Raw genomic sequence first — 14,321 nt, forward strand, 5'->3', positions numbered from 1 at the left:
ACTGAAATTTGAAATACAGAGGCAAATTCACACATCGCTGAGCAAAGTCGCAGAATCGTTTTCAGTGTCTGATGAGGAATTTCCCCACGAATCATTATCACTCAATTCTGCAAATGGTTCTCATTTACTATCGCTGTTCTAAAACCGCTTTTGACGTAAAGGGACACTTTTTGGACGCCATGGACTTTTCTAAGTTTCCAGGCAGAAAGAACATTCAAAATGCAGGCAGGGCACAGGACAAAGCAGTAGGGACAAAATATATGTGAAATGCATTGAAACAGCAATGACAGCAAAAATTACATTTTTTAAAAATTTAAAAATTTCCTGCCGATTCCGGCGCCCGTACGTCCCGACGTCACAGGGACCGGAACACGGAAGCCAGATGCCGGCATCGGCCGGAGGAGATGGCCGGGGACGCTGCAGGGGACACATCGCGGGAGCGAAGGGCAAGGTAAGCGCTGGAGGGAATCCCTGTGCAACGCCGCATGGTAAGCCCGAGTGTAGCTCGGGGTTACCGCTCTTGGTATAGAAATTTTACCCCGAGCTACACTCGGGAATACCGCTAAGGAGGTTAAAGGATAAATTCACCTTTCAGTAAAAAATATTAAATGTTCATTTTTTTTTTCAGGTAAAAATAAAAATGAGCATTTATTATTTTTGTCTGCAGGAGCCTGTAAGGCATTGCACCAGTGATCATCAGATCTCTTGTGCCATGCAGGTCTCCTGCAGATCTGTCAGAATATCTGCTTGCCTGTACAGGATGTACAAGCAAGCAGATATCCTGACAGGAAGAATGAATGAACTACCACAGTGCTCCGCAGTGCCATGGTAGTTCATTGAGGACTACAAGCCGACAGCCGCTAAGGCAGGTGGAGCCCCACGCAGCCAAGTTTTTTTTTTTTACATTTGACAGCTAGGGAGGGGGATCTTCTTCTAGCTGTCAAAACAGGGAGCAGGGGGGCCAGTCTAATCATAACATGTTACACCCTGAATATTTTTACATGCAGTTACTGCCGGCAGCTATAACCGCTAGCAGTAATCATTGTGGTCTGCTGGGGAAAGCTCCCTGCTTTCAGAACACAAGAGCACTGTGAAGGGGGAGTGGAGTGTTGATGGTAGAATCAAGCGATTTTCTTTCCTTCCAGTAGCAATGGAAGGAAAAAAAAAAAATCAAATCACATATGGCTTGCCTAAGTTTAACTCTGTTTTTTGTGTCTCTCCAGCAGAGTTTGTCCTGTCATCTCTCCTGCTTTCCTCTTCTCTCCCCCTTATGTATTCTACCTCAGCACAGGCTGGCTTATTCCTGTGGTTTCCTCCCTCCATCAGCAACAACATATGTTATGCTGTCAGCAGATCAGCCTCTGGTGACTGCCTCACTGCTCAGATTCTCGGAAAATGTGCCAACAATAGAAATCATTGGGGTCTGTTCAAAACAGGATGAGAGCGTGAACTACTGGATTTCTAATACAGGTTGTGTAAAATGTGTTATATAGCCATACATACAAAAGGTGCCTGCAGGAAGAAAACTGCCAATACCTGAAGCAGAACTTTACCCATAACGACCTGATAAAACAATGTTCTTTAGCAGGAAACATACATATTATGCTACCACAATTAGTGCTGTAAATTGCCTCCAACTTTGCTACTTCTTCTGTTTCTTCTTGCTAGAGGCTGCCATTTTGCTGATGCCAAGAGCACCTGAGCAGCAGTAAATATTTAGACTATCAGCAGATTCGCCTCTAGTGGCTGATTTTTGACACAGTGCCAAAAATAGAGAACAAATAAGCATGTGCAGAGCAGGGAGAAACAGTGTATTACTAAATTTTAAACAGTATAGGCACTTATTTTTTAATGTTTTACATATCTATACTTGCAGAAGGGGCCAGAATGAAGTGAATTAGCAGGGCTTAATGTACTGACCAAAGCACCTCTTTAAGCACTTCAGCTCCAGAAGATTTACCCCCCTTCCAGTACAGGCCATTTTTTGCGATATGGCGCTGTGTTGCTTTAACTGATAATTGCACGGTCATGCAACACTGCACCCACAGGAAATGTATGTCCTTTTCCTCCACAAATAGAGCTTTCTTTTCGTGGTGTTTGATCACCTCTGCGGTTTTTACTTTGCGTTAACAAAAAAATACGGGCAATTTTGAAAAATAATTTTTATTTTCTACTATAAAATATATCCATTAAAATATTTCAAAAATCAAATTTCTTCATAAATGTAGGCCAAAATGTATATTGATTAGTTTACACAAAAGTTATAGCATCTACAAACTAGTAATGGACGTGAGCAGAGACTTATAGCGGGACTGCGATATTGCGGTGGACATTTTTATACTGTCACTATGTGGGAACCAGTGACACTAATACAGTGATCAGTGCTAAAAATATACACTCATTACTGTACTAATAACACTGGTTGGGAAGGGGTTAGCATCTAGGGTGATCAAAGGGTTAAGTGTTTGCCTACCTACGTGCTTGTGTACAAAGGTGGTGCTTGTACAAGAGGAAGTGATGAATCGTGTTCCCAGCCCTGCAGGGACACATGATTGATAACTCCCTCCTGTTAGGCAGAGCTCTGTTCTTCCTCCCTGCTCGATGATCTGTGGGTGCTGGTGAAGATCCGCTTGCCAAGACTCACAGATTGGCTTCTGCTGTGAAGTAGAAGCGATCTGCCTGTGGCGCACACGCACCCCCGTGAGGCAGAGATGCAAAATCATGTATATATACATGATTTTGCACAGGAAAGACGCCCTGTAGCAATAAAACTGCTATAGAACAGATGTAAAGTGGTGAAGGAGATTGTTATATGTGGGCTGAAAAATGCCCCTTATGCATTGGTAGTTTGGGGGTCTCCAGATGAAAGCCCCCTCTTGCACTGGCATCAGTGTGAGCCAGGCTGCATTAGTCAGTAGGAATTCCACTAACACCCCTTCTTGTATTGGTGTCAGTCAGGCAATGAAAGATAATTCTCTGCGAAGCCACAATCATAACAACTAACACACGTGTTAAGGCTTATTTCACTCTAATTATTTGACAGAATCATTATGCACAGCAGACTAAATACCTACCTGACTCCATCCATCATTACTTCTTTGGATTTGAGACAAGTGACACTGCATGGTAAAGTGTAAAGTTTTATATGAGGTGGACGTAGTCCTGTTTAAGCAAGGGAAATGAATGTGAACTGTACACATGGCTTTCACAAAACTACTGCATATGAACAGCCAGGGTAATATTGACAGGACAAACACCTCTCCTGGACCTGACTGGGCTCCATAGCTTCGCTAAAGCACTACTTCCAACAACTGCCTGTTTGTACAAACAATACTTGTTAACTGTGCAGGAAATCCAGTAAGCTCTTTATATGTGCTCTGTTTCTGCTGGTCTGACGTTGTAAAGTGTTACTAAACCCAGGACCCTGCATTCACTATATCTGGTCTCTCACAGTACACACAACATGGAAATGCAATTATTTTAGTAAATATAAACTGCTAAATACCTTTTCTCATCAGCAGTTAGAGCAGTCTTGTGACTTCTATCAGTGTCCAGCACAGCACTGGTTGAAGCTTGTAGGAGAAATTTTCATTTTACTTTAGGAGGGTGCAGAACCCCTGACCTCTGTCTGGACAACGCTGATTGGCCCTGTGCTGACCACATGCACTCTCCCAAGAAAAAAAAAAACCTCTCTAGCAATACATGCCAAACTGAGCATGTGCAGTGTGACTCCACAAGATATATCTTAGCAGGAGATAAGAGGGGGACACTGGAAGAAGACGAGGATCAGAGAAGATAGGATCAAACAGTCTTTTTACAGAATACAGAGTTAACCCCTTAGGTTCCACAGTGAGTATAACAAGCATGCTTTACTGTATATACAGACTGGTTTTACTGTTGTGGGTTTAGTAACACTTTAAGCAGTGTTATCACCCCTACCCAGCTCTCCTTTGTGGGACACGGTAGTCTTTGCTAGACATGTAGCTCTAAATGAACTTTAACAGGTAACTCCACTTTTGTGGCAAAAAAAATTGCAAATAAAAAAAAAAATTATAACAAAAAAATAAGTATTGTAATTGAATGTTATTAAAAATTATTTCCTTTTCAATCTTCAGCGCTGTAATTTTCTGTAAAATGCAATGCAATATGGCTATCTGGAGGTCTTCTGTACACAGATGGAGTACAGAACAGCCTGCAGATATGTAATTTCCTACTTGTGTGATTGGCTCACTAATTTGCCCAGAAGTCTGCACTAAGATAAGTCAGATTTAGGGCATCCCCTGCAACAAAACTGTCATTTTTGGTGAGATACTCCCAAAGGGAAATCATGTCTAAAGGAATGCTGACCCTCATTGGAGCAGGTGCTGTAGCTAATTGACAATCATAAAACCATTCCCATACAGATTCACTCTGCACATGGACAAACATCTATTTCTTCAGAATAACAAAAGGTAGGAATTTGCAACAGTTTGTTAAATTCTTTCATTGTACATAGATCGCCCAGAGGGGAGAATTTTTTTTCTTAAAAGTGGAGTTACTCTTTAACCACTTGCCCTCCAGAGGATTTACCCCTCTTCCTGACCAGGCCATTTTTTGCATTACGGCGCTGCGTTATTTTAACCACTTGCCTTCCAGGCACTTATACCCCCCTCCTGCCCAGGCCAATTTTCATCTTTCATTGCGGTCGCACTTTGAGTGACAATTGCACGGTCATGCAACACTGCACCCATATAATTTTTTTTTTTTTTTCACAAAAATAGAAATTTCTTTTGGTGGTATGTATTCGCCACTGGGTAAGTAGAGAACACACACGTTAATGTCTAATTGCAGATTGTACTTTTTAAACAGTTACTGTAACATTTTTTCTTTTTTTCACTTTAGAAACCAGGTTTAAACAACATGAATAAAAGCTGACCAATGCAAGCACCCCCACCATTGTAATAGGGCCTCTTTAACCCCTCTAACTTCTACTTTTGCTAGACAGCCTAGCCTGTTACAGGAAGTGGAAAGTAGTGGATCTACTGGCAGGATCAAACAGGTAATAAAACATCAGGCAGGGCTGACAACACTGCTTGAGTTTCAGTGTAGCAGAGGCAGAGTAATTGGTCCAAATAGGGAGCATATTGGATTTGTCCAGAACAAATGTTTTCTTTTGCATGTGCAGTGTTTTTAAACAACCAACACATGGGGAAATTCATATATTTTAGAGATGTCCTGAGGGTTTTTTTTGCTATTTTACCCAGACATAAACTTTAATTTCCCTAAAGCAGACAACCCCACTTTTAAGTTCTTATAGTGGATTGCTTGGCATTAGGTTTTACATAGAGTTATAAAGAAAACAATGTAATAACATACAACACTATAAGAAATATCAAACCAATATTTTTTATTCATGGCATAACTCAGTTTTATTTGAATGCTTTTCAACAATGTTTTATTACTGCATTAAAACATACAAAAACAAAACAAAAAAGAAAAAAAGTACTAAAATTATGAACAGCTTGCTCATACAAGCATTCTGTATGTAGTCCACCCTCCTCCTTATGATGGTGAAAACACTCAAACATACTTGACAAGGCAAGGGCTATGTGGAATACATTGAAACTCAGGACAATCAATTATGTTTTTGTCACTTCTGAACGGATTGGTTGTTGGAAACTGTTTGGCTGTTTTGACTAACATAAATCCACTGCGATGCTGGTTTTGTATGTCAAGAAGTACTAGCAAATGCAAGATCTAAAGTAATGAATTAGCACATTTGTAGCTTAGTATTCATTAAAAAACTGTTCTAGATCTTCCACGTCATCAGACTGTGTGCTCATGAGTGCACTGGATGAACTGGACGTCATCTGACTTTGAGGGTTTGCTTGAGAACTTTCCACAGATGCTTGCTCTTTCTTGATCTCCTGACCACCACCAGTAAGAAGCTTCTGACTTTCTATAAAGTATTGATTAGGATGGTTCAGTGAAAAGCCACAGTCGTCAACCTGTTTAGAGAAATAAGAAAATTGTTAAATGACTATATCCGTACTAGATTTAGGTGAATAATACTCCAGTAAAACTACTGAAGCAATATGTTGCTTAAGGTTCATCATTGTATTAGAATTTACTATGCAATGAAGAGGCCCCAGTATTTAAAGCAGGGTTTCATTCATTTTTTACACTTAGCCCTATTTCAATGCCCACCCATAGTGCTGATATTTATTTTTTTATTTCAGGTACTTATATAGCTCTGTCAATTTACGCAGCACTTTACATATATATTGTACATTCACATCAGTCCCTATCCCTCCAGGGGTGTACAATCGAAGGTCCCCAACTTACATTCATACATACATGGGCAAATTTAGACAGGATCCAAATAACCTACCAGCATGTCTTTGGAGTGTCGGAGGAAACCGGAGTACACGGAGGAAACCCACACTGGCACAGGGAGAACATGCAAACTCCAGGCAGGTGCTGCCATGGTTGGTATTCAAACCAACGACCCTAGTACTGCCAGGCAAAAGTGCTAACCATTTAGTCACTGATATCTTTGAATAGTTAAACTGCAATGTTTTCACAATGTTCCTTTTTTAAAAAAATAGCTTTCTCCTGGACTGTTGGTCGCAGCTGCCGAGGCAACTGCGTCATCATCCTACCCTGTTGACTCCAGGGATATTTATGCCATCGATCCCAGGGGTCTTCGGGAATCTAAAGCTTGCACCAAAGTGTGCCTCACAGTGTGGTTACTGCGCAGGCGTGAGATAGCCGGGTGCATGCTGGGTTGCCAGCTGCACGACAACGTGGAAATGAATGCAGACTAGCTTCAGCTGCCCACATTTTCCATGGCGGCAGCTGGAATGCAGGGAGAAAAACAACTACTGATTCTTATAAGTAACATGTATGTTGACGTGTGCAGCAATATTCAGTGTGGATAATGCGATTCACACCCATTTCAATGATGTTGTTCTACGTGTAGTGTACTCTTGCTTCTTCATCTCAGAAGCAGCTACTGCAACAGGGGGAGGATAAGTGCATTGCGTATGCGCCCTTGTATGGCACAGGTAGAGTAAGATGGTTCCTTAGATGATAGTGGCACATTTTAACTATTAGTGCCGCTCCAAAAAGGTTTCCATGTCCTAGATTCTGCATACGTCTCTTTCAACTGAAATATTCTGGCCAGGTTTTAAGGAAGCCACCCATGGCCTACAGGAATATCATTTCCACTGAACAATGTTTTATTAAATATTTGGAGACCTTTATTACATAATACATTTTAATATAAAGGTAAACTTACTCCTTAAAATATGGGTCACAAACCTACTTGGCGTGGGTTACTGCCTGCAATTTTTACATGTCCAAATTAGGAGCAGACTGACAGAGTACAGGCAGGTACAGTATCTGGTATGAGCGTTGCTGAAGGAAACCAAGGTGCAAAGAGTGGAGTGCAAGGGTGATCAGTGAGAGAGGGGCAGAGGGTTCTGGTGGACAAAGTGTGCAAGGAAGTGCAAAGATATGTGTTGGACAGGGTATTTAGCGGGTGCAGAGGTAAGTGGTAGAGTATGCAGTTGGTGCAGAAGAGAAAGGTGGGCAAGGTATGCAGGGGGTGCAGAGGTGAGTACTGGACAGGGTGTGCAGGGGATGCAGAGATGATTGGTTGACAATATTTGCAGGAGGTATAAAGGTGAGCAGTGGACAAAGGGGAAGCTGGTGCATAGGGTACAGGGTTGAATGGTGGACTCAAAAGGCTTGACATCATAGCTCTGTACAAAGGCACAGAATGTTACAGGGGTCACCTTGGTCTGTCCTCCAGCTGAAACTATTCCTCCATTTGACAGCACTGCTATCCAAGACTACAAGTGTGAATACAGAGGCACACGCTCCATTTTAAATTTGTGAGTGGCTAATTTGCATTTGATTTTAACATTAAAGCCTTTAACTCTACTACACTTCGTGTGCATTCATTTGACACCCCCAGTCTTGTAAGGAGCAAAAGCAAAATCTTGACAATTTCTTTGCCTGGACTATTGATTAGTGGTCTAATCAACTTATGCACATAATCTGTTTTTTTCCAATGGACATGATTTTTGTTTACATTCCACAAATTCTTTCATTTAAATTTTTATAGTTACAAGTATTGTCAGTGGACTAAAAAAATGCCTGGTTTTATCTTCAGTGGATGAACTATGCAGCTGGTGCAGAGAGCATTGGGTGAACGGTGGACAAGATTTGCAAGGGGTGCACTTTTGAGTAGTGAACAAGGTGTGCAGTGAATGAAATATGCAACTGGTACAGAGGGTTTAGGGGTGAATGCTGGACAAGGTTTGCAAGGGGCGCAGAGATGAACTGTGGATCAGGCATATACAGTAGCTAGTGCAGAGGTAAGCAGTGCACAGGGTACCCATGGGGTCCAGAGGTCAGCAGTGAACGAGGTATACAGGGGATGCAGAGATGACTGGTGAAGGAGGCATGCAGCTGGTGCAGAGGTTAGCAGTGGACAAGGAATGCAGGAGAAGCAGAGATGAGTAGTAGATGAGGTATGCAGACAGAGATGATGGGTGTACAAGGTTTGCAGGGGTGAACAGTTGACACAGAAGAGCACAGAGGTGGACAGTAGGGGGAGATTTGCTTTGAGGGAGATTTTTGCTTGCTAAAAAGGGGGAGACATTTGATAAGGGAAAGATTTCCACTTAATTAAAAGTATTCCTAACCAAAGTGTTTAACATCTCAATAGTTATTTGTCCATATTTTAATTAAGATCATCTTTAAGGTAGGCTCAGACAACGGGGAGGATTTACTAAATCTGGAGAAGAGTGCAAAATGCATAGAAACCAATCAGCTTCAAGATTTTATTTTTGTCAAAGCGTAATTGAACAAGCTAAAGTTAGAAGTTGATTGGCTTGCATACACAGCTGCACCAGATTTTGCACTCTCCAGTTTTAGTAAATCAACCCCAAAGTGTTAGCTCTTAATTCTGAACGCAGAAATGGAAGATTTTCAATTTTTAAAAATGATTGCGCTGGTTGTAAAGGTAAAAGGTTATTTTTTACCATATTGCACTCTCTGCATTAGCATAAAAAGCCTTTCCATGTCAGTTCCCCCCAGTCCCCCTGTAATACTTACCTGAGCCTGATCTTGATTCAAAGCTGTGCTTGTCTGCAGCAGTGCTGCGCTTCTCTCCTCTCTCTCACAGGACATTGGCTCCCACTGCTGTCAATCAAATCCTGTGAGCAGAGCTGGGGGAGCAGGGCTAAGCTGCACTGGTGTGTGTCAATAGATGCATAGTATGGCTCAGGATCGAGCCCGCAGGAGTGCACCTATAGCAAGCAGCTTGCTATGGGGGCACTCAGAGAAGAGGAGGAGCCAGGATTGGGACTGCTCTGTGCAAAACCATTGCACAGAGTAGGTAAGTATAAGATGTTTGTTATTTTAATTTTTTAAAAATGTAAACATTTACAATCACTTTAAATGTGTCTGTGAGATGCTTGTTGTGCAGTAATCAAAGCATATTTTGTGGGTACAAGGACTTGTGGGTACAAGCACTCGGTATAAAGCAAGTAGGCTCAGATTCTAATTAAAGTGGTTGTAAATGCAGTTAAAACCATTAAAAACACATTATACTTACCTGCTTTGTGCAATGGTATTGCACAGAGTGGTCCCGTACCGCCTCTTCCCCACCGGCGCTGTCAGATCCTCCTCTTCTGTGTGCTGAGTGGAAACCTGTGCAGGCGTGCTCCGAGCTGGGCTGTGTGCATCTATAGACACACGCAACGTAGCACAGCCACGCCCCCCCATCCCCAAATCACAGGATTTGACTGACAGCAGCAGTCTATGGCTTCCTCTGCTCTCAGAGTGTCTTGTGAGACCAGGTGAAGAGAGAAAACCTACAGTCAGGACAGCTCTGGATTGATAGAACACTCGGGTACATTTTTAGGGATGGGGAACCCAAAACCACTAGTAGGATGCTTTTTACCTTAATAGAGGAAATGCATTAATGTGAAAAAAATGTTTAAAACTTTAGAACCACTTTATTTCTATTTCACTTTCAACGCAGTGTGGCCATACCCAACATGTGCATTACTGTTCTGCTTGAGATGGCCAGGGGTGCCCCAAATTTTTCACAATCAAACTGGAATGTATATTAGGAATCCATACTCCGTTCTGAATTAGAATTATTCTTTTATAAACAATGTTAGGTTTTTACTGTACAAATGAGAAACAAATATGAACTATACTTGAATGGAAAAAGTGTGTTTACTGCTTTAATTTTAATTTTTGACCTTTGTTATTTGTCCTTGTATGGCTTTGCTGACATTTCAGTAATAATTCTTTTCTTGAGCCCAACCATTGGTATGAGTATTACCTTCATAAAAATAAAATTACCTCCCGTCTTTACAGTCTGAATGGAAATTTGTCATGTGGCTGCTGCATTTGGGATTGAAAAAACTGCACAACACTGTGCATGGGGTGTACAGCCTCTTCTATAGCAGCTATAGCCTCTTAGAGTAAGTAATGCCCATATGCACAGTCTTTACAATTATTGAGGTATATTAATCTCTCCTTAACCAACCTGAGTTTCAGCTGGCCAGGTCTTTTTATTGACTGTATGTACTTATTATGGACACATTTAAAAGAGCCTTAATGGATGAGTGAAGTTAGCATTGTCCTAACCAGGGCCTGAGCTTCCACTAGACATACTAGGCAGCTGCCTCTCTGTATAGGATGCTGCCATGTCATGAATGATCCTTCAACTGAGGGGAGGAAGAAAGGACAGAGGAAGATACTTGATGTCTGAGGCCAGTGTAGCAACTGAGCTGCCGCTGCTTCCAGTGTTCCTATCAGACTCAGTCCCTTACTGCAAGCCAGCTGGTGGCTGCTGATCACTGTGGAATTCCAGCCCTTCTCTTCCCATTCATCAGTGGAGGTGTGCCTATGAAGGAAGGTAATATAGGACTCTGATGTCTCATGTGTGTGTGAGTGTGACCTGGCCGGCCATCTATCACATGTGCAATGTGTCAGTGAGTGATGACATCATCACGTTCCCACAGCCTGCTCTTCTAGTACCTGCTGATCTGTGTCAGTGTTGGTGGTGGTGTGTTGGATTTGTCACTGTGTGGGATCACTCAGTTCAGGTGTTGTCTCTGTGTGTGGGCTGGGCTGCCTGCTTTAATCTCCACCCATTTCCTGGGGAATTCCAGCCTGGGATATGTTAGAGTGTGGATCCATCACCCTCCACTCACTGCAACTGTCACCCTGCCACTGCCAGCCACAGATACAGTCTGTCCATGACACTGATTTTGCCTTTAATATTGGTGCTGGTAGCATCTTATGTCACCTATTTTTGCGTATTAAGATAAATTTAGCAGTTTCATGTTTTGTTGACTTAATATTTTGTACGGGTTTTCAAATTTTGTATTTACTTTTTTTTTTGGGGGGGGGGGGTTGGTGAGAGAAAGTAGCTGGTCCTAACCTTTGCAAGACCTGCAAACCTTTGGTAATGAGTACTATATCCCCAAAATAGTTGTAACAGCAGTATCACTTTCTTTACACGATCGCAGTGTGCGAATACCTTCTTGGAAAGGCATCATATATTCATGTGCATATGTGTAACCATTTTAATATGTATAGATGATTTATTTTTGTGAGCAGAGATAAAAATTAAGGAACCAATAAAATACATTAATAACAGCTTAGCGCCTCTTACATTGTCATTATCAGATAAATGCCCCAGTGATTATTATGCTTGTTACAGATGGTATCTCTCCTTTGCTTGAGTTCCTTTACATTTTATGCACTGTGACCTTTTTAAACGTCAGCTCACATTTCAGGCTGATTAAGTGTGGTTTTACAGCAATTAATGCTCTAATGCAACATTTAGGACTTTCTTTTGGGTTTAAGTAAGTGGTTTGGAGAACACACATGATAGTGAAACCGTTCATGTTACAAAAATTACAATCCACAATGCTTTGTGGTTACCGGTGTCAAGAACTGGATGATGTGGTTTCACATTTAGAGGGCACTGATTTAAAATTCATGGTAATTGTTTTTCTTTTTCATTTATGTTATTTGATAAGAGATACTTGTAGCAGACCAGTTCTATAGACTAAAGAAGTCAAAAGCAAGCATTTATTGCATTGCAGCTTACCAATTCTTAGATGTGATAGCTGCCTTCATTTTCTTTTGTTTTTATCTGGTGATCTGGCTAGTAAGTCTGTTGTATTTCAAAAGAAAACGCTCTCTTGCAGTTACAGAGATGAGACAAACCATTTAACACTGGCAGGGATGCTTACAATGATCAGCTTTTATTTATGTAAACCTTTATCACAAAAAGGAAAAAACGGTTTTCTGTAACTGCTTATAAAGTGTTAGCTGGAGTCTGGCTTCAGTTTGTTAGTGTATTTAAATCTGTTACTACAGCTAACACTCCCCACACTGACAATGCAGTTGTCCAAATTTGCCCCCTGTGCGCCTTCATCCAGAGTGGGGGCACTTTAATATAGGTGTGCTACTAGCCAGATTACCAGGGAAAAAAAGCCTAAAAAAGAAAGCTGATGCAGCCACCACATCTAGTGATTGGTAGGCTGCAATATATTATGTTTTTGGGTTTAACACCACTTTAAGGGGCAAGTATATAAATCTTAAAAATTAGATTCTATTATATGGTCCCTTTTGCTCTGTTAAGTATACTGTTGAAATAATTTTGTTATACTTTTGATAAGTGCAAAAAATACATGTTAATCCTGCCAAAATCTTGTTAGCTGATAGCAGACAATAGAGGACAGGATGTTATCAGCTGGCAGAGCAGAGCAGCTCCATGTTTTGGAAGGATCCCTACAATATTGTCAGGATGCATCCCAGCTGCTTGATTGACAGTTGACTCTGCCTCTCAGAGCACAGTTGAGAGCCAGGACCAGCTGTACCCACCCCCTCTGCAGCCCCACACTCCAGTGAGCACTGGAGGAGCAGAGGAGAGAGCGGTGACTGAAAGTTACTGTTTCTTGCTCCCAGCAGACCAAGAGTTGAGTTATCAGCAGTCAATGTGATCACTCAGTTCTTGGTCTTGGAGCAGATGTGGGACAGCTGCAGCAGAACACTGATTTGCAGCATAGAAGGGGAGTATGGATGTTTATTTTTTATATAAACCTCAACTGTTATCTCTACCACACAGGGAGTGCATTGTTCTCCTCAATTCAGACAATTTAAACTTGAAAGGACAACCCTTGTATAGCCCTACAAAGAAGGGAGCAGAGCCTGCATATGTAACAAGCCAATGTAGCTGCCCTGATATGTGTAACAGTTAAAAAAAAATACAAATTATACAAATCCCTACAACAATGTTACTTGATGTTATGTTAGTTGCACTTGCGATTTAATTTCCTTTTAAAGGAAACCTATACTAAAGAAGAATGCAGCCCACTGCAGACTATCCTTTCTGGTGATTCTAGTTCCTGGGATGTCATGCTGATCTAATGGTTTCAGAGGTTTCTGAGTCACTGAGCTCAATTCAATTTAATGGAATTGCAATTACAAATCAACAGAAATGTTGTTGTGTGAAAGTCAGTGAAGCAGGCAATGTCTTCACACAGGCACCATTTCCTGCTACAGGCCCAAGGTATGGAAAATTACGGACAAAGAAAAAGTTGTCAACTTTTATTTTCATGTTTGTAAGTCTAGAGTGATGTGATATACCTTTTAATTCCTTAAATACTATTTACTTTATTTTGCAAATAAATATTTCATACAGAGTCACCCATATCAATGGCATCATAGAACATTCTGGGTTTTCTAAATAGAAGTGCACAAGTAGCTGTGTCCTTTCAAACCATTTAAACCCATGGCTCCACTCCAGACTTGCTCTTCTCATCCCATCTGGGTGCTGGCTACCACAGCCTGTCTCCACTCTCAGTTAAAAAAAAAAAAAAATGGAATCACTACAAAACTTTACTCTTCTTACTGCGTTTAATGATTTTACAAAATAAAAAGACTGCATAACTTGATGTCTCCACCCAAAACCAACTTTCCATGATGCATTTCACCATTGCAGACTTCATCACAAGGATAGGGGATGGAATTCCCCTATCCTTGTGAGCAAGCTAACAATGGTGAAATGTGTCAAGGAAGCTTGATTTCAGGCAGAAACATTATTGTATACAGTTTTTTTTCACAATTATTAAAACACAGTAGGAAGAGAAAATTGTGGAGCATGGCTTATATTTTTTAAACTTTTCAAACCATCTCTAATTGAAAGTACAGAGCTGTTCAGAGCAAGCAGGGAGGGAGGACTTGTCACAGCTCATTCAGCCGTATGTAAATTTAAGCTTGAGCTATAGAGCTTTCTA

General features: G+C 41.2%; 1 protein-coding gene across 1 annotated transcript in view; it reads right to left on the reverse strand.

The window, feature by feature from the left end:
* Positions 1–5,362: 5,362 nt before the first annotated feature.
* Positions 5,363–14,321, reverse strand: part of PRIM2 (DNA primase subunit 2) — a 164,024-nt gene continuing 155,065 nt past the window's right edge. The window contains exon 14 of the mRNA XM_089694116.1: positions 5,363–5,987. Coding sequence (XP_089550242.1) covers positions 5,766–5,987 — 222 coding nt within the window. The 3' untranslated portion in view covers positions 5,363–5,765. The remainder of the gene's footprint in view (positions 5,988–14,321) is intronic.

This window comes from Staurois parvus, unplaced genomic scaffold (assembly GCF_062004578.1).
Source record: "Staurois parvus isolate SC_StPar_1 unplaced genomic scaffold, SC_StPar_1.0 ptg000652l, whole genome shotgun sequence".
Classification (NCBI taxonomy): domain Eukaryota; kingdom Metazoa; phylum Chordata; class Amphibia; order Anura; family Ranidae; genus Staurois; species Staurois parvus.